General features: G+C 46.0%; 1 protein-coding gene across 2 annotated transcripts; it reads left to right on the top strand.

The window, feature by feature from the left end:
* The first annotated feature begins 4,333 nt into the window (after nucleotides 1-4,333).
* On the top strand, nucleotides 4,334-19,766 carry ELOA (elongin A). 2 transcript variants are annotated; one of them, XM_029230369.1, is made up of 11 exons: nucleotides 4,334-4,525; nucleotides 9,324-9,380; nucleotides 10,166-10,272; nucleotides 10,805-11,990; nucleotides 12,362-12,476; nucleotides 13,508-13,663; nucleotides 13,768-13,865; nucleotides 14,920-15,100; nucleotides 15,353-15,464; nucleotides 16,061-16,236; nucleotides 17,213-17,627. In XM_029230369.1, exons 1-11 carry the CDS (start codon nucleotides 4,451-4,453, stop codon nucleotides 17,272-17,274), a joined length of 2,325 nt encoding a protein of 774 aa, XP_029086202.1. In that variant the 5' UTR covers nucleotides 4,334-4,450; the 3' UTR covers nucleotides 17,275-17,627. The 2 variants fall into 2 exon arrangements, with proteins under 2 accessions (XP_029086202.1, XP_029086203.1); XM_029230370.1 differs by having other exon boundaries at nucleotides 4,440-4,525; nucleotides 16,061-16,240; nucleotides 17,213-19,766.
* Nucleotides 19,767-20,761: the final 995 nt, after the last annotated feature.

Raw genomic sequence — 20,761 nt, 5'->3', positions numbered from 1 at the left:
TTATTTATTTATTTTTATTTTTTGGTACACGGGCCTCTCACCGTTGCGGCCTCTCCCGTTGCGGAGCACAGGCTCCAGACTTGAAGGCCCAGCGGCCATGGCTCACGGGCCCAGCCGCTCCGCGGCACGTGGGATCTTCCCAGACTGGGGCCCGAACCCACGTCCCCTGCATCGGCAGGTGGACTCTCAACCACTGCACCACCAGGGAAGCCCCATACTTCTTTATTTTTATAGTAGCTCCCCGCCCCCACCCCCGTCCCTGCCCCGGTCCCATAAATACAGATTCTCAGTAGACTGCTCTCCATGGACATTACAGAATGCTTCAGGCTGCCCTCTTAAGACAAAGGGCCTCCGGAGGTTTCTAGGCCTGATATCCCTAACTAGTTAGTAGAGAGTTTAACTGAACTTCAAGGCAAGTCTATGAAAGGTGTGGACTTTGAATGTCAGACACCATTCCTTGGAGCTGGCAGTCTCTGCTTGCATTGCCACATTTGAGGAGGGCAAATCCAGCCTGTGAAACTCATAAAGATGCCATCCCTAAGTAAAATAACCACCAACTGAACATGTTTGAAGTATGTGAAACAAAGATGAATGTAGTCAATTCAGAAAAATGAGCCCATTGGGGAAGAGAACAGTGGCTACAGCTGTGCAGAACGAAACTGCCCAGATGGTTTTATATTCTCCTTTACAGCAGAACATAATATTCTTTTTACCAAGGCAATGAATTTTCTCTAATAATTTGTTCTTTAAAAAAAAATACCTGGGCTTCCCTGGTGGCGCAGTGGTTGGGAGTCCGCCTGCCGATGCAGGGGACACGGGTTCGTGCCCCGGTCCAGGAAGATCCCTCGTGCCGCGGAGCGGTTGGGCCCATGAGCCGTGGCCGCTGGGCCTTCGCGTCCGGAGCCTGCACTCCACCATGGGAGAGGCCACAACAGTGAGAGGCCCGCGTACCGCAAAACAAAAACAAAAACAAAAACAAAACCTACTGTATGTCAGTTACTTAATATAACGTATTAATAAACTTCACAAGAAATCTATAAAGAAACAATTTCAGCCAGTTTAAGTAACTTGACCACAGCCAACATTGGTAGAGGTGTCACTGAGCTCCAATCCTGTGTCCTTTAAATGCACCGCCCAACAAACCTCAGATGCCGCCCACTTGGTTAGAGAGAGGAGTGGCAGAGCCCAGGCCAGGCGAGGTCCAAGGGGGAAGCCCTTCACCCACCTGTATTCCTCACCCAGCACACTGTCCAGCCCACAGAATCCCACTTGACCATTCCATGAAAGGCAAGGGCCCCTTTCTGCTATCAAAGACGAAGTGGTTGGTTTTTTGTTTTGTTTTGTTTTGTTTTTGTTTGTTCCCCCCCACCTTGTCTTTCAGTGTTTTAAATGACTCTAGTGCCAACCAGCTTGGGATTGCTCTTTTCCAAAATTAAAATGCCTTTAAGTTGTTTTAATTATAAAAGTGGAACGTATTTGTTGCAAAAAGTGTGCATAGCAGAAGAGAGCAAGCCTCCCTGCCCATTTTTGTCTCCCAGGATAGCCTTAAACATGCCTTCTGAACATGCTTTGTTGTTGTTTTAAAAGATGAGTCTTTTAAGTCCTCTCACAAGGGGCTGTATAGTGCTAACCCCCTCAGGTTTTCAGATGACACTCTGGGCTGGCCTTAAGTTGAATAATAATTAGTTCAGTTTTCAAGAAACCTTTATGGAATGTCACCTGTGTGCTAGGTGTTGCTGATCCAAGGTGGACAAAACAGCCTCAGACTTTAGAGAACTCATTCTGTTGTTGAAAACCCTTGCATAAACCAAGGATTAGATAGATGGTAATCCCCCAGCGAACAGAGTATCACTAAAAGTGATAGAGTATCACTTTTAGAACTGGTTAAAAACTTTCTTTTTAATCAGAATGACACATATGACATAATTAACTGATCTGAGACATAGACAAATATTCAAGTGTAAGAGTTCTTTACTTTGCAGGTAACCCTGCCTCAGGCTGGCATAGATGGGGTAGGGATGGGGTGCATACCCCCCAGCAGCATACATTGTTTCTTTTCATTCCCGTTGTTGAGATCTCCCTGGGTAACTTGCACAAAGTGTTCCATGTGGCCTAAGTATATGCCAGGTCAGTTAGTCAGCAATTCTGCATCAGGAATGGGCCCATTTTTCCATTACACCAATGTTACATTTTCAAAATGGAAGGCATTGAAAATGTAAATTTAAAAGCATTTTTTTAAACATCTTTATTGGGGTATAATTGCTTTACAATGGTGTGTTAGTTTCTGCTTTATAACAAAGTGAATCAGTTATACATATACATATGTTCCCATATCTCTTCCCTCTTGCATCTCGCTCCCTCCCACCCTCCCTATCCCACCCCTCCAGGCGGTCACAAAGCACCGAGCTGATATCCCTGTGCTATGCGGCTGCTTCCCACTAGCTATCTACCTTACGTTTGGTAGTGTGTATATGTCCATGCCTCTCTCTCGCTTTGTCACAGCTCACCCTTCCCCCTCCCCATATCCTCAAGTCTGTTCTCCAGTAGGTCTGTGTCTTTATTCCTGTCTTACCCCTAGGTTCTTCATGACATTTTTTTTTTCTTAAGTTCCATATATATGTGTTAGCATACGGTATTTGTCTTTCTCTTTCTGACTTACTTCACTCTGTATGACAGACTCTAGGTCTATCCACCTCATTACAAAAAGTATTTGCTGTGCAGGAGAGGGAGATTCTAGGGTCAGGACTAGAATCCAAGTCTCCTCACACCAGTTTGATGTGTTTTCCATTACACCCCATGATTGAGTCTTAGAGCACTGAATGGGTGATTATTAATCTTTATGGACTTTTTATCCAATGCTGATTATATGGACTGGATTGTGCTGGGCAACAGAGATTTAAAGTTGGACAGGTCAGGGAATTCCCTGGCAATCCAGTGGTTAAGGCTCAGCGCTTTCACTGCGGGGCCCTCGGTACCATCCCTGGTCAGGGAACTAAGATTCCACAAGCCACACGGTGCAGCCAAAAAATAAAATAAAGTTGGACAGGCCAGTCACTGCACTTGATAAATAAACAGCTCAGTGAGAAGACAGAAGAATAAATTGACAATTTACACCCTGAAAAGTGTTAGTTGCAGAGGAAAGGGCACCAAGCAGAGGGGGTGGGAACATAGTGGGGGCAGGGAGAGGGGGGCTTCTCAATTTACAGAGTGAATGAAAGCTCATTTGAATAAACAATTTATATTGTTTCTTTTACCTTTCCCAGAGCCAAGACCTGAAGAGCCCCTGGGCTTTCCCACATTGGGTGGGAGGTCAGGCTCAGTACACTGCCAAATTGTTGATGGTGATCAGATTAGTGTGTAATCCGATACGATCTAATCAAACAAGATGTAATCAATGCTGGTATTTTAAACCAATTTTCAACTGCTTAGTAGCTTTTTTTTTTTAGTAGTAATAATACTTTATTAATAGTAAAATTTAGTGCTTCTAGGATGAGGGTAAGGGCCCTCAAGGATGGTGTCTTGGGCTTGTCCGATTGAGGCCCTACTGATTTAGAGGAAACAGCCATTCATTCATTTATTCATTCATTCATTCAAGAAGTATGTATTTGGTACCTCTGTACCAGGCACTGTTTTTTGGGGAAAGTGAGACACGGGCTATTATCTCTTGTAGCTAAACTGTTTGACTTTTGACAAATCACTTTCACTCTCTGGGCCTCAAATCCTTGACCTGTTCAGAGATGTGCAGTCACAGTGGACCTGGACTGTTTAGATTCACATTCCAGCTTCACTTCTTTCCTGTTACATGACCACATGCAAGTTAATTTAGTCTCCCTGAGCTTCAGTTTCCTCATCTGTAACATGGGGATAATATGCCTCGTTTCATTGGGTTGTACTGGGAGTGAAACTTAGCTCAACCACTGAGCTTAGTGCCCCCAATCAAGGGTGGTCACTAGCGTCAATCCCTGATTTCCTGAGCCGCAAACCCACCCTGGAACCACACACAGGTGTTATTTGGGGCGTGGCTCACAGCGCAAGGGGGCGGGCTAGGATTTATAAAGGCAAGGTCCGGCGCAGTGGTCTCATCCTGCCTTGCTGGACACCGGAGTGGTTTTCCAGGCCGTGGCTCCGCACTACGAGGACCAGAAGCGAGGCTGCCCAGCGGCGACCAGTGCGAAGCCGACGCGCGCTCGGGCCAAGCTGCTCCAGCTCCCGGCGCACGCGGCTCCGGGAGGACGCAGAGGACCGGACCCCAACAACCACAGGCCGTGGGGACGGGGCCTGCAGCCGGCCAGCCCCCCCAACCCCCTCGGCCCCTACACCCCACTTCGCCGAGGCCCGGAAGGGACCAGTCGCGCTTCCGTCCCCGCGGGGGAGGCACGGAGGGCGGAGCTGCAGCCAGAGGACGCGACGCGAGCCCAGTTCCGGCGAGGAGGCCGCGCCAGTGACAGCGATGGCGGCGGAGTCGGCGCTCCAAGTTGTGGAGAAGCTGCAGGCGCGCCTGGCCGCGAACCCAGACCCGAAGAAGGTGAGCGAGCGGGCAGCGCGGAGCGGGCCGGGTGTTGGGCGCGGCGCGGCCCCGTAACGGTCGCTGGCCCCGGTGCGGCTCCTTCCCGAGCGGCCGGGGCCGTGGGGGCTCGGACCCGGAGCGCGGCCCCGCCGGTCTGCGGCCTGCGATCGGGAAGTTAGTGGCCCTTGGCCGCTGCCCACGCGGTGGGACCCCGCCGGGCGGGCGGCGCGTCTCGGCGGGCCCGGCCTCTCTGCCTCCCGGGCCGGGCGCCCGCGGGCTCCGGGCGGACACCGCGTGTCGGCGGGGCTCCCGGAGCCCTCCCCCGGCGTCCCGGGCCAGCTGTTTCCTGTCGGGAGAGCTCGCCCGGAGTTAACTCCTGCCCGCTCCATTCCTCACCCTGCGAAATGTTTCTGATTTCTTAGTGTCTTTTGATGTTTGTTGGGAGAAGGAGGTGGATCTGCCTGTGCTTGATGGAGTCTAGGCTCGGTGTGTGGTCCTGCGTCTTTAAGACGTTTTTATTGCTTTGGCTTGATTATTAGAGCGTGGACCTTCTCGCTTTCTCAGTAAATCTCTTTCAAAACAAAATAAACCTCACGTCACCCTAACTAAAAACTTAGGTTGTAAATGAAAAGAAGAAAAAAACAAGGCTTAGAAGTTGCAGCTAGATTTCCTTCTGGCCTTGATAGAAAGGTAAGAGCTACCTTTTCTGGCTGCTACGAGTGCTGGGCAACCATTTTTAATTGCACTCAGCTAGTTTTTTTCCCCCTTAACTATTCTCTTGAGTTAAATGCGTTCTTCTCTCTCTGCGACTTTTCTTCCATCCAGCTTCTTGGTGTCTGGGAGAGTGTCCCGTGGATGTTAGAATTTTTTTTTTTAATTGAAATACATTGATGAAAACACTCAAGGTGTTTGACATTCTCTGTCAGCATTATAGCTGGAGTGTACAGTGTTGTAAGAGTTGGATCTCTGAACCCCAGAGTGGCTTTTGAAGAGGAAATAATCCAGGGAGGCAGTCGAAATAAAGTGGTGAGGAGATTTGAGTTCTAATTTATTTGCCAGCCATGGACATTAGGGATGTTCCTTGCTAAGCCAGTTTCCTCACCTGCTTCTTCCCAGGACAGAACGAAAAGGCAGAAGTGCTCAGTAGATGTTAATCTCCACTCTTTACAATTTTTCTTGAAGGGCCCCTTTCTCTTCACCTCTTCTTGGCCTGTCATAGGTGAGGTTTTTTCCCCTCCATTTCTAAAGGCTGCTCAACGCATCTCACTATCAGACCACTGTTTAACTCTTCTCATGCGTACCTAGCTCAAAGATCCACTTCTTCAGGACGACATTTTAGCTTTAAGTCTGTGAAAACTGAAATGCTTTCACTTGTTTTGTGTTATATTTTCTGTAATGGCTTCAGTACCTAGTGGACAGACATATTTACAAGTTTCTTTTTACAGTAACCCTTTGTGGGCATCTAATAAATGGTCATTATTTCTGAGTACTAGCTTGTTTTCCCAAACACTGTAGGTTTGTGACTGATTTTTTTTAAAACCCTAGAGCAATATGATGTAAATCGCCCCCATCTCCCCAATTTGGTCTTCCATCGGGTTAAAAACAATGCACTGTGTAGTGTCTACAGTCATTTTCCTACTAGAATTTAAAGTTTGAAGTAGCTTTTCCAGTAGTTGATGTGCATGAAATTTCAAATTAAGAAAAGGTTTGTTTGACTTCACATCCTATTTGAACTATTAGTGATTGTGAGAATCTGGGCTTTCTCTTCCCAGATAGAAACTCACCCTGAGCTTCTGACTTTGCATTATGAAGATCATTTTTGCAAAGGGCACAATAGTTGGCATTCACAAATGAGCTAATGCAGAGGGAAAACTGCAAGCTGGCACACTGGCCTTCTCAACCTTCTGTTAACCCAACAAGCTCCCACAGGTTGTTCTTGAAATTGCAAGATGATTATATGGCAGTACTGAACTTACAACTAAATCTTGATTTCAAACCATTATTAGCCAAACGGTTGATTCCACACCTGTATTCATAGATTTCCTCGTATTAAACATAGGTGTTTAACTGTAACTCTCTTTTCACTTTAAGCCCATCTATGATCTAGGCTTACTTGGGGAAAAAGGTATCAGGCAAACCAGGGTCACTTGGTTCCTATTATTTAAGTAGAAACAATTTTCATGGCTGGTAAAGTTACCTGTCCTGGGTTACAGTTTGAACGTGGAAACTACGAAGAACACAGTTTGAAGGCAAGTGGAGAACGAGGGCGACATTATGAACATCTTTAGCTCTTTGTGATGAAGTAGTGTGCAGAGGATAACTGAGATTCTTAAGCGTGGACTGTGCAAATGTTTGACATTTCTCAATGACTTGTTATCAGTTCTTGCAAACTACAACTGGTCCCTAGGTTTGATAACAGCAAGTTTCCACCTACCTGAGGATACCCGAAGTGCTTTATCATTTTAACGCTTTGTTCTTTTTTGAACCTCATTGAAAATAGAGGGACTCTGAAGCCCTTTTTCTCTTATGTTGGGCTAAGTTGGTTTGAATATCTCTAGGGTTTTAGTTTCATCTGCTTTTAAGCCGTCCCTCCTAACCCAAAACGAAGCAGAAAGGCAGCGCTTATACTTCCAATTAGTGCTGGGCTTTGAGATGAACACACCTTCAGTGACTTCTGGCCCCATTCTTTTTTTTTTTTTTTTTGCGGTACGCGGGCCTCTCACTGTTGTGGCCTCTCCCGTTGCGGACGCGCAGGCTCAGCGGCCATGGCTCACGGGCCCAGCCGCTCCGCAGCATGTGGGATCTTCCCGGACCGGGGCACGAACGCGTGTCCCCTGCATCGGCAGGAGGACTCTCAACCTCTGCGCCACCAGGGAAGCCGTGGCCCCATTCTTATATGTGGCCTTTGTAGAGGTCCTGGGACTCTGTCCTGGTGGTGACCTTCTTTCCTCTGTGGACTCTAAACTGCCTGACAACGTAACGCTAAGGAGGGGTTCTTCTGCTTTGTGTCGAGTGTGCTAAGAGGCACATGAACTACTGCTCCATTTCCTTTTCCGGTCTTCTAAGGACAGTGTCTTTATGTTGGTTATTTCTCCTGGCTTTGTAGTACATGCTGTGGTAAACACACTTGACCTACTCGCTTGTTAGGCAAGTTACCTAACCTCACTGGGCTCAGTTTTAATATTTGTAAAATGGGGAACATAATATCCATTTTATAGAGTTGGTTAATGAGGATGAAATGAGGTAACACATGTAAGGACGTAGCATAGTAGCCAGTGCACAGTAAATAGTATATAAATGCCTTCCAGGGAATGGCATTAGAGGAGACAACCTGTCTTTAACCTTTTCAATGATTCTAAATTTTCCTTTAAGAAAAGGAATTGGCATTCATCTTTGCACCCATAGCTTTGATGACAAGAAATACACATATACTTTGTCCTGAGTTGGATGGTGGTGGTGATCGAATTTGAAGTGGAGGATAATTTTCACTCAACTATGAAGGTGAAACTCCTTAGATACACCACTTGGCTTCTCATATGTTCCCAGTCAAAACAAGATTATCACATGTGATCCAGTTGCTCTGCCTAGCAACCAGGTTCAGTAATTATTGAAGTAGAATGACCAGAAAAACATACTTGCTACTCCACCTAGTAGCAATATAGCATACTAATTGTAGCCTGGGCTACACATAGGAAAAGAACAGATCTTGTTATCAGATATTTAAATGTAAAGGTAGTCACAGTTAATCTATTTTGAACTACTTGTACTTTTCAGCACTCCTCGAAAGGTAGGTATACTTATATATACATAAATATTTCCTAGAGAATGGCATAGCAGTCATGACTTTGGGTAGAAGTGGAGCAAATAGGAATTGGCTGGGGAATATCTGGTAGAGGATCAAGGGTAGCCGTTTAAAGAATGGTCAGTTGATGAATGAAATGATTAATAAGAGCATTTATTGAGCTTGTATAGCATTCCAGGCACTATGGCTAAAGACTGCACATGGTTTGTCTCTCTGAATCCTCACAGCTTGTGAAGTACAGACAGGATCCAGTTCCTGTTTTGCAGATGAAGTAACTGAGGTTCAGAGAGGTTAGTGACTTGCACAAGATCACCCCACAAGGAAGTGACAGGGCCAAACTGAAGCCTGTCTCTGACTCTGGAACTCTGTCTTAACAGCTCTGCTATCTGATTTTGAGCTAGCTCAAGAGAATACAGAAAAGAAATGTGACCAAACCCAGATTGCTTCTCTAATCTACCCAGACATTTTGTGTTCACCATTTGCAACGGCAAAGCTCTGATTCTAGCAACCTGAAATTGGTGTTGGCTTCCCACTTACATCGAAAAAACCCAGTTCTGTTAAACACACTTTTTCTGGAAACATGATACCTTTTTTCTGTAGAGACCTCTTCTCCTTTTTACTTTCCTCTGTGCCGGGTGCATGAGTAATTTCCTAAAATTGGCTCCTTTCTCAGAAAGTCTCTCTCAAAACTGGGCAGAAAGACAGTTGTTGATTACTTTTCTTAGAGCTGATAGGTTTGATTCTCTTCTCTAAGTTTGATTTCCCCTTGGTGTAGCATAGTGGCTGAAAGCACGCGGTCTAAAGCCGCAGACCTAAGTGAATCCTGCCCTACTTGCATCCTGGGGCAAGTACCTTAACTTTTTCGAGTCTGTTTTCACGCTTGTAAAATAAGGGTAACAGCCATACTCTATACTGCAGAGCAGTGTCAGTACTTAACCGTTGGATATTATTCTTATTTGTTCCAGTGAATGATTATGATTTTATAGAAATTAATGTTTATTTTATTCCCTGCAGCTATTGAAATATCTGAAGAAACTCTCCACCTTGCCTATTACAGTAGACATTCTTGCGGTAAGAACGGTGTAATTTTAGACGTTATATAGCTATATCCCCTCCCCTTCCCGACCAGAGAGATTGTACAGTAAGAGCTTGGGCTTTAGAAGTGAAAGAAACCAGACACAAGGCCACATATTGTATGGTTTTATTTATATGAAATGTCCAGAACAGGCAAATCCATAGATAGAATGTTAGATTAGTGATTGCCGGGGGTGAGGGGAATTGGGAGGAACAGGGTTTCTTTTTAGGGTGATGAAAATGTTCTGGAATTAGTGGTGATGGTTGTGTAGCATTGTGAGTATTCTGGAAACCACTGAACTGTACACTTTAAAATGGTTAAAACAGTGAATTTTATCTCAGTTTTTTTTTCTAAAAATTAAAAGAACATTGACATCTAGTCCTGGATTCAAATCCAAGTTTGTGACTTTAGGCTGTTCCTTCTTCGTAAAATGGGGCAGGTCCTAACCTCACAGAGTTATCATATGATAAGTTTAATTCAGACACTGTACGCAGTGCTCTTAGCTCAGTGCCTAACACCTGCCGTGATCACTCTTGTTATTATTGCTAAAGTTCTAGAAGTGTTTTAATTTAGTGTTTTCCTCTTCTGAATCTGGTGCACTTTGCTACTGTGTATCATAAGAGGTTTGGGGCACAGACACAAAGTAAGTTTGTACTGAGACTTGCAAGGTATGTTTTTGGAAGGAAGTATTGGTTTGTTGAAAAGTAGGAGGTCTTATTTCTTTAGAAAATTGTGAGCCTAGTTCTACAACCCTCTAACAATTCCTTTGTCAATTTTGTAGGAGACCGGGGTTGGGAAAACGGTAAATAGCTTGCGAAAACACGAGCATGTCGGAAGCTTTGCCAAGGACCTAGTGGCCCAGTGGAAGAAGCTGGTTCCTGTGGAACGGTAAGAAAAGTTCCTCAATTCTGCCTCAATTATAAGAAATAATCCATGATCATTATAGAATACTAGAAAACATTTAAAAATAGAAATAAGAATAAAAATTTCTTAATTCAACCATCCAAAGATAAGCATTATTGACGTTTTGGAATGTTTCTTTCTAACCTGTTCTTAAAAGGCATTTTTACATAGTTGTGAATAAACTGATGTAAATTACAGCTCTTTTTTAATGTAACAAGTTAAATATTTCCCTGTGTTGAAAAGCTTTTTAAGTATTTTCACTTCCCAAGATGTTTGATCTTCTTTGTGTCCTGTAGTTAAACTCGTCATTTTCCACTTATTGAATATTTGGGCTTTCCCAGTTTTAAACCTTAGCTGAGTATCTTTGAGCAGAACCCATTTACCTTCTCCCCAAGACCTTGTTTCTAACTCTAAACTCTTCATCTCTTTCGGGAGTTCAGGTCCTGTGATGTTGTCCTCTGAACAAGGATTACCCTGAGATTTATATCTGCTTCATCTGCTTTTTCTTTTATTTTAGAAACACTGAGCCTGATGAACAGGACTTTGAGAAGAGCAATTCTCGAAAGCGCCCCAAGGATGCCCTTAAGGAGGGGGAGGGGGAGGGGGACTACCCAGGAAGCTGGAGAGCCTCCGGTAGCCAGTCGTGTAGTCCTGATAACAGGCAGAAAAAACACAGAAAACTCTCGGAGCTTGAGCGGCCTCACAAAGTATCTCACAGTCATGAGAGGAGAGACGAGAGAAAGAGGTACCACAGAGCTTCTCCAGTTTACTCTTCAGACCACGAATCTTCGGACTACGGCCATGTTCAGTCCCCACTGTCATCCGCCAGCCCTCATCAGATGTCTGTGGACCATTACAGATCCCTGGAGGAGGACCACGAGCCCTTTGTTTCACACCAGAAGCCTGGCAAAGGCCACAGTAATGCCTTTCAGGACAGACTGGGGGTCAGTCAAGAACGACACCTGGGTGAAGCCCAAGGGAAAGAGGTCGTGAGTCAGAGCAAGGAGCACAGATCTTCCCATAAAGAAAAACGTCCGGTGAATTCCAAAGGAGATGAGAAGTCGTCTTTGAGCAGAGAAAAATCACACAAGGCCATCTCCAAAGAGGAAAACCGGCGGAGGCCACCCTCAGGGGACAGTACAAAGGAGAAAGCGCCCTCTAGTGGTGTCAAGAAAGAGAAGGAAAAAGAGGGCAGCACCAAGAAGCTTTTACCCCCCTTGGAGGTGGCATCAGACAACCACCTTAAAAAGCCAAAATACAGAGACCCAGAGAAAACCAAATCAGACAAAAACAAGCAGAGTCTAGAAAGCTTAGACATAGGCAAGGGGGCAGGAGACCTGTTGCCCAAGGCAAAAGAGAAGGTTTCTAACAACCTAAAGGCTCAAGAAGGAAAAGTAAAACCTTCTCATTTAGATAGAAAGTCAGTGGGCTCCTTCCTTAAAGCTGAGGAGGCAGATATGGATGATGAATTCGAGCAGCCCACCATGTCTTTTGAGTCATACCTCAGCTATGACCAGCCCCGGAAGAAAAAGAAAAAGATAGTGAAAACTTCAACCACGACTCCTGGAGAAAAAGGATTTAAAAAAAATGATTCAAAAAGCACTAGTAAAAACTTGGACTCAGTTCAGAAATTACCTAAGGTGAACGAAAACAAGTCAGAGAAGCTTCAGCCAGCTGGATCCCATTCAGCCAAGCTGAAAAAGGTAACCCCTGTGGCCCCTTCCCAGCCAGAGCACCTGGGCCGGCAGAGCTCCCGGGACGACCCCACCACTGTTTGTCTGGGCTGGCTTTCCCGTGGCCTGTTGAATTTCAGTTTGAAGTAATTTCCTCCCGGCCTGTCTGGCCACCAGGGTCAGTAGAACCCAAGAAAAGTATTTTCTGAGGCATCCCATTGTGCTGGGCCCATCTCTCCGTATCTCCTGACTTAGGTGGTGTCAGGCACAGCTGCCGCCCCTCCTGCAGGCTGGATATGCCTGTGAAGTTATCTGCCACGTCAACACTGCTGGGCGTCGACTGTGGGAAAGAGCTGTGCTTGTAGAAAGAGGCTCTCCAGTCACTGGTCTCTTCTCTACAGGTCCCCAGCGATGTGCTGCCAGTGTTACCAGACCTTCCATTACCTGTGATACAGGCCAATTACCGCCCACTTCCTTCCCTTGAATTGATATCTGCCTTCCAACCAAAGCGAAAAGGTAATTTTCTTTTGTCTTTTTTTAATGGAGAAAATGGTTTTAAAAATTCGTTCATGGTCTGTCATCAGATTTTGGTGTATTTCCTAAGAGCACAGGTTCTGGAGTTGGATGGCTTGGGTTTGAATCCCAGCTCTGGCTTTTACTACAAGTTACATGAACTTGGGTACAACTTAATTTCCTTGGACTTCAGTTTCATATTCTGTGAATGGGAGTAATAATGGTATCTGCCTATGAGGTGGATTGAAAGTGATAATGCTGGTAAAGCTCTGAGCTCTGGGTTTTTACACATAGTGTTTGCTAAATCTTAGCTGCTGCTATTACCAGCAGCCTTTTACTCTGTACATTCCATAGGGGCTTAAAAAAAAGGCTAGGGACTTCCCTGGTGGTGCAGTGGTTAAGAATTCGCCTGCCAATGCAGGGGTCACAGGTTCGATCCCTGGTCCGGGAAGATCCCACATGCCGTGGAGCAACTAAGCCCGTGTGCCACAACTACTGAAACCCATGTGCCTAGAGCCCATGCTCCGCAACACGAGAAGCCACTGCAATGAGAAGCCTGCGCACCACAACGAAGAGTAGCCCCTGCTTGCTGCAACTAGAGAAAGCCCCCGCGCAGCAACAAAGGCCCAAACGCAGCCAAAAAATAAATAAATAAAGGCTAGTTTTAATAGCAAAAGAATTAGATGCTACATAGGTGTCCCTTAGCAAGAGACTAACAGATGGATCATGGTTCATCCACACAGTGGCATCCTATGCAGCCGTTGAAGAAAAGAAGTAGAAAATCTGTGCACTGATGTGGTTTCTAAAGTGTAAATGACAGAATGGTGATGGTATGTTATTGATTGGTTGAAAAGGAATAAAATAAATATTAGTTTATTTTTGCATAGACTCTCTGGAAGGACACAAGAAACTGGTAGCATTGGTTGTCTTTGAGAAAGGAAACTGGGAGTCCGGGGAATGGGGTGGAAGGAGAGTTTTCACTGTATTTCTCAGTGCCTTTTATAACTTACACTCCTGTTTTTCTTGCCCTACAGCACTTTCCTCATCCCAGGAAGAGGAAGAAGCTGGATTCACCGGACGAAGAATGAATTCCAAGATGCAGGTCTATTCTGGCTCCAAGTGTGCCTATCTCCCCAAAATGATGACCTTGCACGAGCAGTGCATCCGGGTGCTTAAAAACAACATTGACTGTAAGTCACATGCTTCTCTCTTGCTCTTCAGCACGCTGTTGTGGCCCTGGGACACCGGGTGACTTGGCCGCTACTCAGTGCTTTTCCCCTTTGATTCTCTGCAGCAATCTTTGAAGTGGGAGGCGTCCCATATTCTCTCCTTGAACCTGTTTTGGAGAGGTGTACACCTGATCAGTTATATCGCATAGAGGAGTACAATCACGTGAGTATCCTGTTTGGATGGGAAGAGGGCAGTGTGCTGGCTTGCATCTCCAGAAGTAGCTTTGTCTCTGAATCTGCCACGATGATGGTCAGGTGGTGGTCGGATCACTGTTCTGGGTTTGTCTGTGGGCCTTTAAACAGGCAGGTTTTTAGCACCTGCTCCTGGCATCTTAAGTAGACCTCTTGGGCTAGAATCAAGATGGGATTGAAAGGTGGGAGAGGGGGACCATTTCCCACACCTCCCTTGAGCTTGCCTAGTTACAGAGGTCAAGGGAGAATTCTAGCAGCACAACGCTTGGGATCCAGGGCAGGGACAGAGCTATGTGTTGACACTCAGGTGTCTGGTGAATATAAGATTGGCTGGGTGTCTCCTAGAGACAACCAGATCTATCCCCAAATCCTCCTGATGCTGGAGATGCTCATCTGATTGCATTAGCTGTCTCTAATTCAAAGGATCTATGACATATCCTTCTTAAGTGGCCCCTGGCCATTGCAGTTCAGTGTAGTGATGGGGAAATGCCTGGATTTGACTTCATCCCAGTTCCTACCCTGCACTGATTTTCTAAAGGAAAAGACTGATCTTAAACTAATTTTTGTGTTGCCTTCTCTCCTAGCCCCACAACCCCCAAAAGCAGCTAGTATAGTGCCTCACACTTAACATTTTTTTTTTTTTTTTCTTTGCGGTACGCGGGCCTCTCACTGTTGTGGCCTCTTCCGTTGCGGAGCACAGGCTCCGGACACGCAGGCTCAGCGGCCATGGCTCACGGGCCCAGCCGCTCCGCGGCATGTGGGATCTTCCCAGACCGGAGCACGAACCCGTGTCCCCTGCATCGGCAGGCAGGCTCCCAACCACTGCGCCACCAGGGAAGCCCACAATTAACATTTTTAAATTCAGTGATTTGGGTTTCTTTCCTAGAACTGTGGTATTTTAATATACTACCACTACTAAGAGGACCAAAATATCATTAGGAAGCTGGTCCCCCTGGGTGATTAAGGATGGAAAAGAGATGTGTAAGAGTACTTGCATGTAAATGATGTCCTGGTTCTGATTTTAGGTATTAATTGAAGAAACGGATCAATTATGGAAAGTTCATTGTCACCGAGACTTTAAGGATGAAAGGCCAGAGGAGTATGAGTCGTGGCGGGAGATGTACCTGCGGCTTCAGGATGCGCGAGAGCAGCGGCTGCGAGTCCTCACAAAGAACATCCGATCTGCGCATGCCAATAAGCCCAAAGGTAAGGGGGCAGCGTGGGTCTGGCAGAATAATGAGCCCTGTGCTCTGGTCAACAGCAGGGCCGTGGTGGGCTGAGCTACGGTATCGCCTCTGGCCCCCAGATCTCTCCTGCATTTGCAGAAGAGGGCAAAGGGTGAGGTGTTTCTTCTGCCACTATGCATGCTACCCTACAGAGGGGTTTCCAGGGTTGATAATCCCCTACCTTTAGCATCTCAGCTCAAGAAGGCAGGTATTAATCTCCATTTCTCCGCAGGCCGACAAGCAAAAATGGCCTTTGTCAACTCTGTGGCCAAGCCACCTCGTGATGTTCGGAGGAGGCAGGAGAAGTTTGGAACAGGAGGTGCAGCTGTGCCTGAGAAAATCAGGTAAGATCTCTGTCCCCTGTGGTTTCTGCCTGCTCAGGGAGAGAGAGCCCAAGAGCTCATCTTTCAGCCCTGAGAGGCAGCCCAGGGGCAAGAGCGATTCATTTTGGGGGTGAAAGCGTGGCAGTGCAGAGTGGGTTCTGCAGGCTGACCTTGACCATCTGGGCACTTGACCTCCCTGAACCTCAGTGTCCTTGACTGCACTGTGGGCGGGATAATGATTCCTGCCCTTAGGTGGGGTCGGAGGTGGGGTGGTGGTCAACACTAAATGGAGAACAGGGCCTGGCTTCTGGGACACATCCCCTAAGGCTTTCCCTTGCCCCATTTAAACAAAAAACATATTACTGTGATGACTAAATTATCTCCACGTTAGCATTGTCAAAATACAGATTTACACCTAAACAGTGAAAAGTTAGTTGAGATTATCATTCATTCCGAAGGCCTACCACAGTCACTTCCGAGCCATCACCAGAATCTAGGGTACTAGGTCCACTGGTCAAAGCCACAGAACTGAGTCCTCAGACCAGCCAGCTTCAGGCTGTTGGTGCCGGGGGCAGATTTCTCCTGCTCTTGACTAGCAGCTTTGCTCTGTGTCACAGGATCAAGCCAGCGCCGTACCTCTCAGGAAGCAGCCGCTTGGGCAGTGGCGGCAGCAACAGCTTTAACGCCAGCCCCGAGGAGCCGGCCTACGACGGCCCGAGTACCAGCAGTGCGCACTCGGCACCCGTGGTCAGCAGCACTGTTTCCTGTGATCCTAGGAAACCGACTGTGAAGAGTAGGTAACTTGGAGCTCCTGCTCAGATATTTTAAAACTAGTATTTGAACCCCTCTAATGTCATTACTGCTGCATCACACTTTGTGTGTTAGATGTAGCGTATGTGATGCCTTGCACACAGCTGGTCTAAATATCAGGGCCTCCTCCCCCTGCTTTGTTCGTAGCGCATATTTCACGTGTCATTTAAATTATGATCGTAGTGAATATTCATTTTGGTACTCTGCTTGCTTTTTATTTTTTTCAACCTAAACGTAAACCTGTTTCTCCAGGCAATAACATGGAGTTTCCAACTGTTATTATTAACAGCTAAATAATTTTATTGAAGTTTTATAACCTTATAACCCCACCTTCCAAGTATTTTTTTATATCTAGTTGGGTCTCTTTCGTATTTTACTAACTTTACTACTGTAGACTATCCCCAGTATTCTACAGCGGTGTCCTAACTTAAGAAAAGCATTATTCTGTATTTACTTCAGGGCCCACAGGAGGGTGGGAGTCCTGACTTGCACTTTGGCTCGGTTCAGGTTAACCAGGCTAGAGGGCAGGCTAGTCGTTCTTAGGTGGTGTGTGCATTTAGCTCATCTCAGACCTGTTGCTACACTGGACAGACAGGTACGGGAGGGGGTGCTTTTGGCTGGTTTGGATATTGGTGAGGCAGAGTTAAATTATGGCTCAGAACGGCCTTTAGAGTCTGGCGAGGCTTGAACTCCAGTTCTGCCACTTACCGTACAGGGTCCGGCCTGAGTCTTGGTGAAGTTGTGAGGATTAGAGGGGGTGATTGTCAGGGGCCTGGCAGGTGCTGGCGAAGTGTTACCTTTGGGCTGCTGCTTTTCTATGGGGTTGGCAGATAACTGCTACTTGTATCCATTTGTCTGGCTGTGTAGAGCCAAGAGTAACAAGGCTCTGTTTGATTGTAAACCGCTGGTGTCCACACTGCCATGGATCTGAAACAACTGCCTTATTTCTCTTTTCACAGAAATTGCCCCAATGATGGCCAAGACGATTAAAGCTTTCAAGAACAGATTCTCCCGACGATAAACTGAGGACTTAGCTTGGAAATGACTTAGCTTGGAAATGAAATTTGCGGGGAGGAATACGAGGACAGGGTGGGGGGGTTGGGGAATGGAACTTCCAGAGAAGACCAGGATCTTTCGCTTCGTGGAGGCTTTTGGTCTCCGAGTCCTGCACAGTCAGCAGGCGTCGTGCCTGTGCCTGTGTCCGCAGCTGCCGCCTCCCTGCCTGGCGAGCACTTCCGAGTTCTGAAGATGTGAAGCCTCACGCTCACTGAGGATTTTAAGGTCAATTGTACCTTTGTTGTTAATTACCTTCTTTGTAAACTATAAGACATAGTTTTAATTAATAAATATTGCCCCCAGATTGTATTTATATTACCCCCAGGTTTTTTTTTGTTTTTTGGGTTTTTTTTTTTGTTTTTTTCCGGTCCTCTACCACACACTTACTTAGCCTTTTATTTTTAGGGTTCTTTGTTAGACAAAAGCCTATTGAAAGCCTTTCCCCTGTCCCAGTTCATCTCTCCTGAGCAGACTTTGGCCCATAGAGAGGACTGGGTGTCCCCAGAGCCTGTGTGGCACGTGCTGCACGTAGAAAGAGGAATGGGTCCTGGGCTGCCTGTCCTGGAGGGGGAGCCCTGGCGTGGTGACAGGAAGTGTTCAGGTCGGACACCCCCCACCTCTGAGACCCTCAATTGCTTTGAGGTCCTGTGCAGGTGCATCTCTTTCCTACTCATTCAGGGAATTATTTATTAAGGGAAGTTCTAGAGTCTTTCCCCCCATCCTTTTTGCCAGGTCCCACTGTTTTTGAGGCTCACTAGAGGGCACAGAACTCCAGTATTTTTACAATGTCCAGTTTCTAATTCAAAACTTTAGGGTTTTTTTCCTCCCCTGTTTTTCCTTCTCCCCACTGGCATGGGGCAACACCCAACCACATGGCAGGGCTTTCTGTAGGCCCCTGAATACAACTTTAGAGTTTTAAAATCCAGCACTGTAATCTCCTAGTCCCTGTGAATTGCTACTAGAAGTGAATGGTTTTAAAAGGTAATGCTGTGTTGGAAATTGGTTTTGTTTTTGCCTTTCTTTAAAAGGTAAGATCATGTGATTGAAAGAGCACAACAATTTGCTATGTTTTGTAGAGGACTTAGCAGCTTGAAACTCTCTACTTTTTAAATCTTTAAACCAGAACTTGGAGGTAAGGGCCAGTTTAAGGAAAGGGTCTGAGCTGTAGCATCAGGATGGGGGAGCCACAAGGGCATCCACCAGTCTTGGGAAGGGAGCATCTCACTTTCGAGTTGACATAGGGGGAAAAATCAGAACTAGGAGGACAGTGTCAGTGTCCTTCTTGGCCGTTAAAGGACACTAATCTAGTAGGAACCCACTTGGTTGTGACCCAGGTAGAAGTAGATACTATAAATTTGAGAAGCCCATCCTTAAGAAACCTGAGAAGCAGATTGAGGGCGTGGTTGGTGTGATAGCCCATGGAGCTTGGCAGTTACCAGTCCCTTTGACAAGCTCACTCAAAGCCCAGAATATGGAGCCCACTGTTTTTAACCATCCTGGAGACCTCAGTTAGGCTAACTCTGAAGATTGCAGAGCGATGCAGCAAGAAGTCTGTGCAGCAGAAGCATTGTTCAGTGTGCGTTGCTGTGCAGGGTACCTGAGGGACACGAGTATTGCTGTGTTTTAATTTGCTGTATTTTTGAATTGGGTAAAGCATTCTTTCTCTTGATTGTTTGTATTACCATTCCACCAGTCCCCCAGCCTGCTCCCCAAATGTGATATTAGAAAGCCTCTTATCTAAAACCAAATGAGCGTCTGGGTCAGGTGCCAGACACCTGTTGCCTAGAATAGCTTCCTCTAGGTGTCCACGCCTTGAATTTGTCTCTTACCTGTGTGTTCAAGTCTTTACCATTGAAACCAGTTTTTCATATTTGATACAGTTGTGTATGATTTAATTTCCTTTATTAGGAGTCTTTGGGCAGGGAGGGAAGAAAAGACACATCCCAACATCACTATCCATCTTTGGATCACCCCTGTTTGCATAGAGCCAGATCTTTCCCTCTCCCCCTCCAAGACTGTCTGCATCAGGGATGTGACTTGGTGAGAAGAGGGAAGAGGAAAAACTGAGTTTCTAAGCTACCGCCTCTCCTGGGTTATTGAAATGCCTGCAGAGCAGACACAGGATGATGTTGAACCTTTGGCCTCATTTGTGAAAACTTGTGCAATTTTTTTTTCTGTGCTACACTACATACAAATCACCGAATTGCAAATTAACTTAACCTTTGTGATGATCCTTGGTGTAACGAGCAGTTTCTTTGGGGCTTTTCCTTTCTTTCCGGGAAGTGGGAGGGAAAGGGGCAAGGTATTATCTTGCTCTTCATTTGTATTTTGGTCCCAAAATGTAAATACAATTTTCTATGTTACTTTTTTGTGGTAACTACCAAGATGAATATTTTAATTAGATAAGTTATATGAAAAGGAAGGAAAATTCCATGTCTAAATTAAAAAAAAACAAAAACACCATATACTGTTGTCTTTCTTCCTTTCTCCCTTATTGTGTCAGAGAATGGAAGTCGGTCACAATGTCTGGTTTCTGGGCTGTGAGGCAGAGATCTTAATCCCTGGGCTGGGCCATAAAGGATGCTGGATTTCTGTCTGTACTGTAGCACCGCAGGTCTGGGAAAAGGGGACTCAAAGGGAGAGAACCCTATGAGCAAAGCAAGGAAACTCAGATGAAAATGAGCACTTGGTGGGGACCATGCACTGTCCCTTACTGCACTTGGAACCCTGGGACTGACCTGTTACCCCGTTTTACAGTTAGAAGCTGAGGCTCTGAGGGGTGAAATGACAGCCAAAGCCATATAGCTAGTAAGTGGCAAAGGAAAGGATTTCAAACCCAGATTCTCTGACTGCAAAGTGTGTGCCACTCTACTTTTCAGTCACTTCCAGCGGGTGTGGAGGACCCAGATAGGTCTCCTCAGTCTTACATTGGCTTCCTAATGAGAGCACAGTGAGCACACAGGCAGAAAGGTCGTGGCAGCAAGGGCTTAATAAGAACCTGCTCTGTTGGCCCTGGCTGAGCTGCCAGAGTTGCAGCATTCGTGGGTGGAGCCAAGGGCTTGGTTTCAGCCCCTACATCCATCAAGAGCCTTGGTTCTCACATCAAACCTCAACATCGCATGGCAACACGGTTTTATGATGATCCCTTCTCTCCTAAAGAGGGTATTCTTGGTGTATGGTCTGGACTTACTTTTCCCAATTCTTTACTGGATCTAATTCTCACTGTTCCAAATTACTATGCATTGAAGTTAATGATGGAATGTGGTATCCGATGGATGATTCTACCCGGTGTCTGTAAGTTAGCCCTGTGTCCCTTATTCACTAATTCAACATTTGCTGAGCCAGGACCTGTATTAGACCCTGGGATATAGAGTAACATGCCGTCAAGTCTGACGCTCATGGTCAGGTAAGAGTAACTGAGCTCACTGGTTATATACCCACCATGTTCCAGG

This window comes from Monodon monoceros, unplaced genomic scaffold (genome assembly GCF_005190385.1).
Source record: "Monodon monoceros isolate NGI ecotype Baffin Bay Population unplaced genomic scaffold, NGI_Narwhal_1 Super_Scaffold_18, whole genome shotgun sequence".
Classification (NCBI taxonomy): Eukaryota; Metazoa; Chordata; class Mammalia; order Artiodactyla; family Monodontidae; genus Monodon; species Monodon monoceros.
Note: the sequence above shows the minus strand (reverse complement) of the source record. Positions and strands in the feature narration are given on the sequence as shown.

What these genes read in the sequence shown, in the direction of transcription:
- ELOA (XM_029230369.1), top strand. Translation starts at nt 4,451, where the DNA reads ATGGCGGCGGAGTCGGCGCTCCAAGTTGTGGAGAAGCTGCAGGCGCGC. An exon ending in CTTCCAACCAAAGCGAAAAG is followed by an intron (nt 12,477 to 13,507) that starts GTAATTTTCTTT and finishes CTTGCCCTACAG; the next exon opens with CACTTTCCTCATCCCAGGAA. An exon ending in GCATGCCAATAAGCCCAAAG is followed by an intron (nt 15,101 to 15,352) that starts GTAAGGGGGCAG and finishes ATTTCTCCGCAG; the next exon opens with GCCGACAAGCAAAAATGGCC.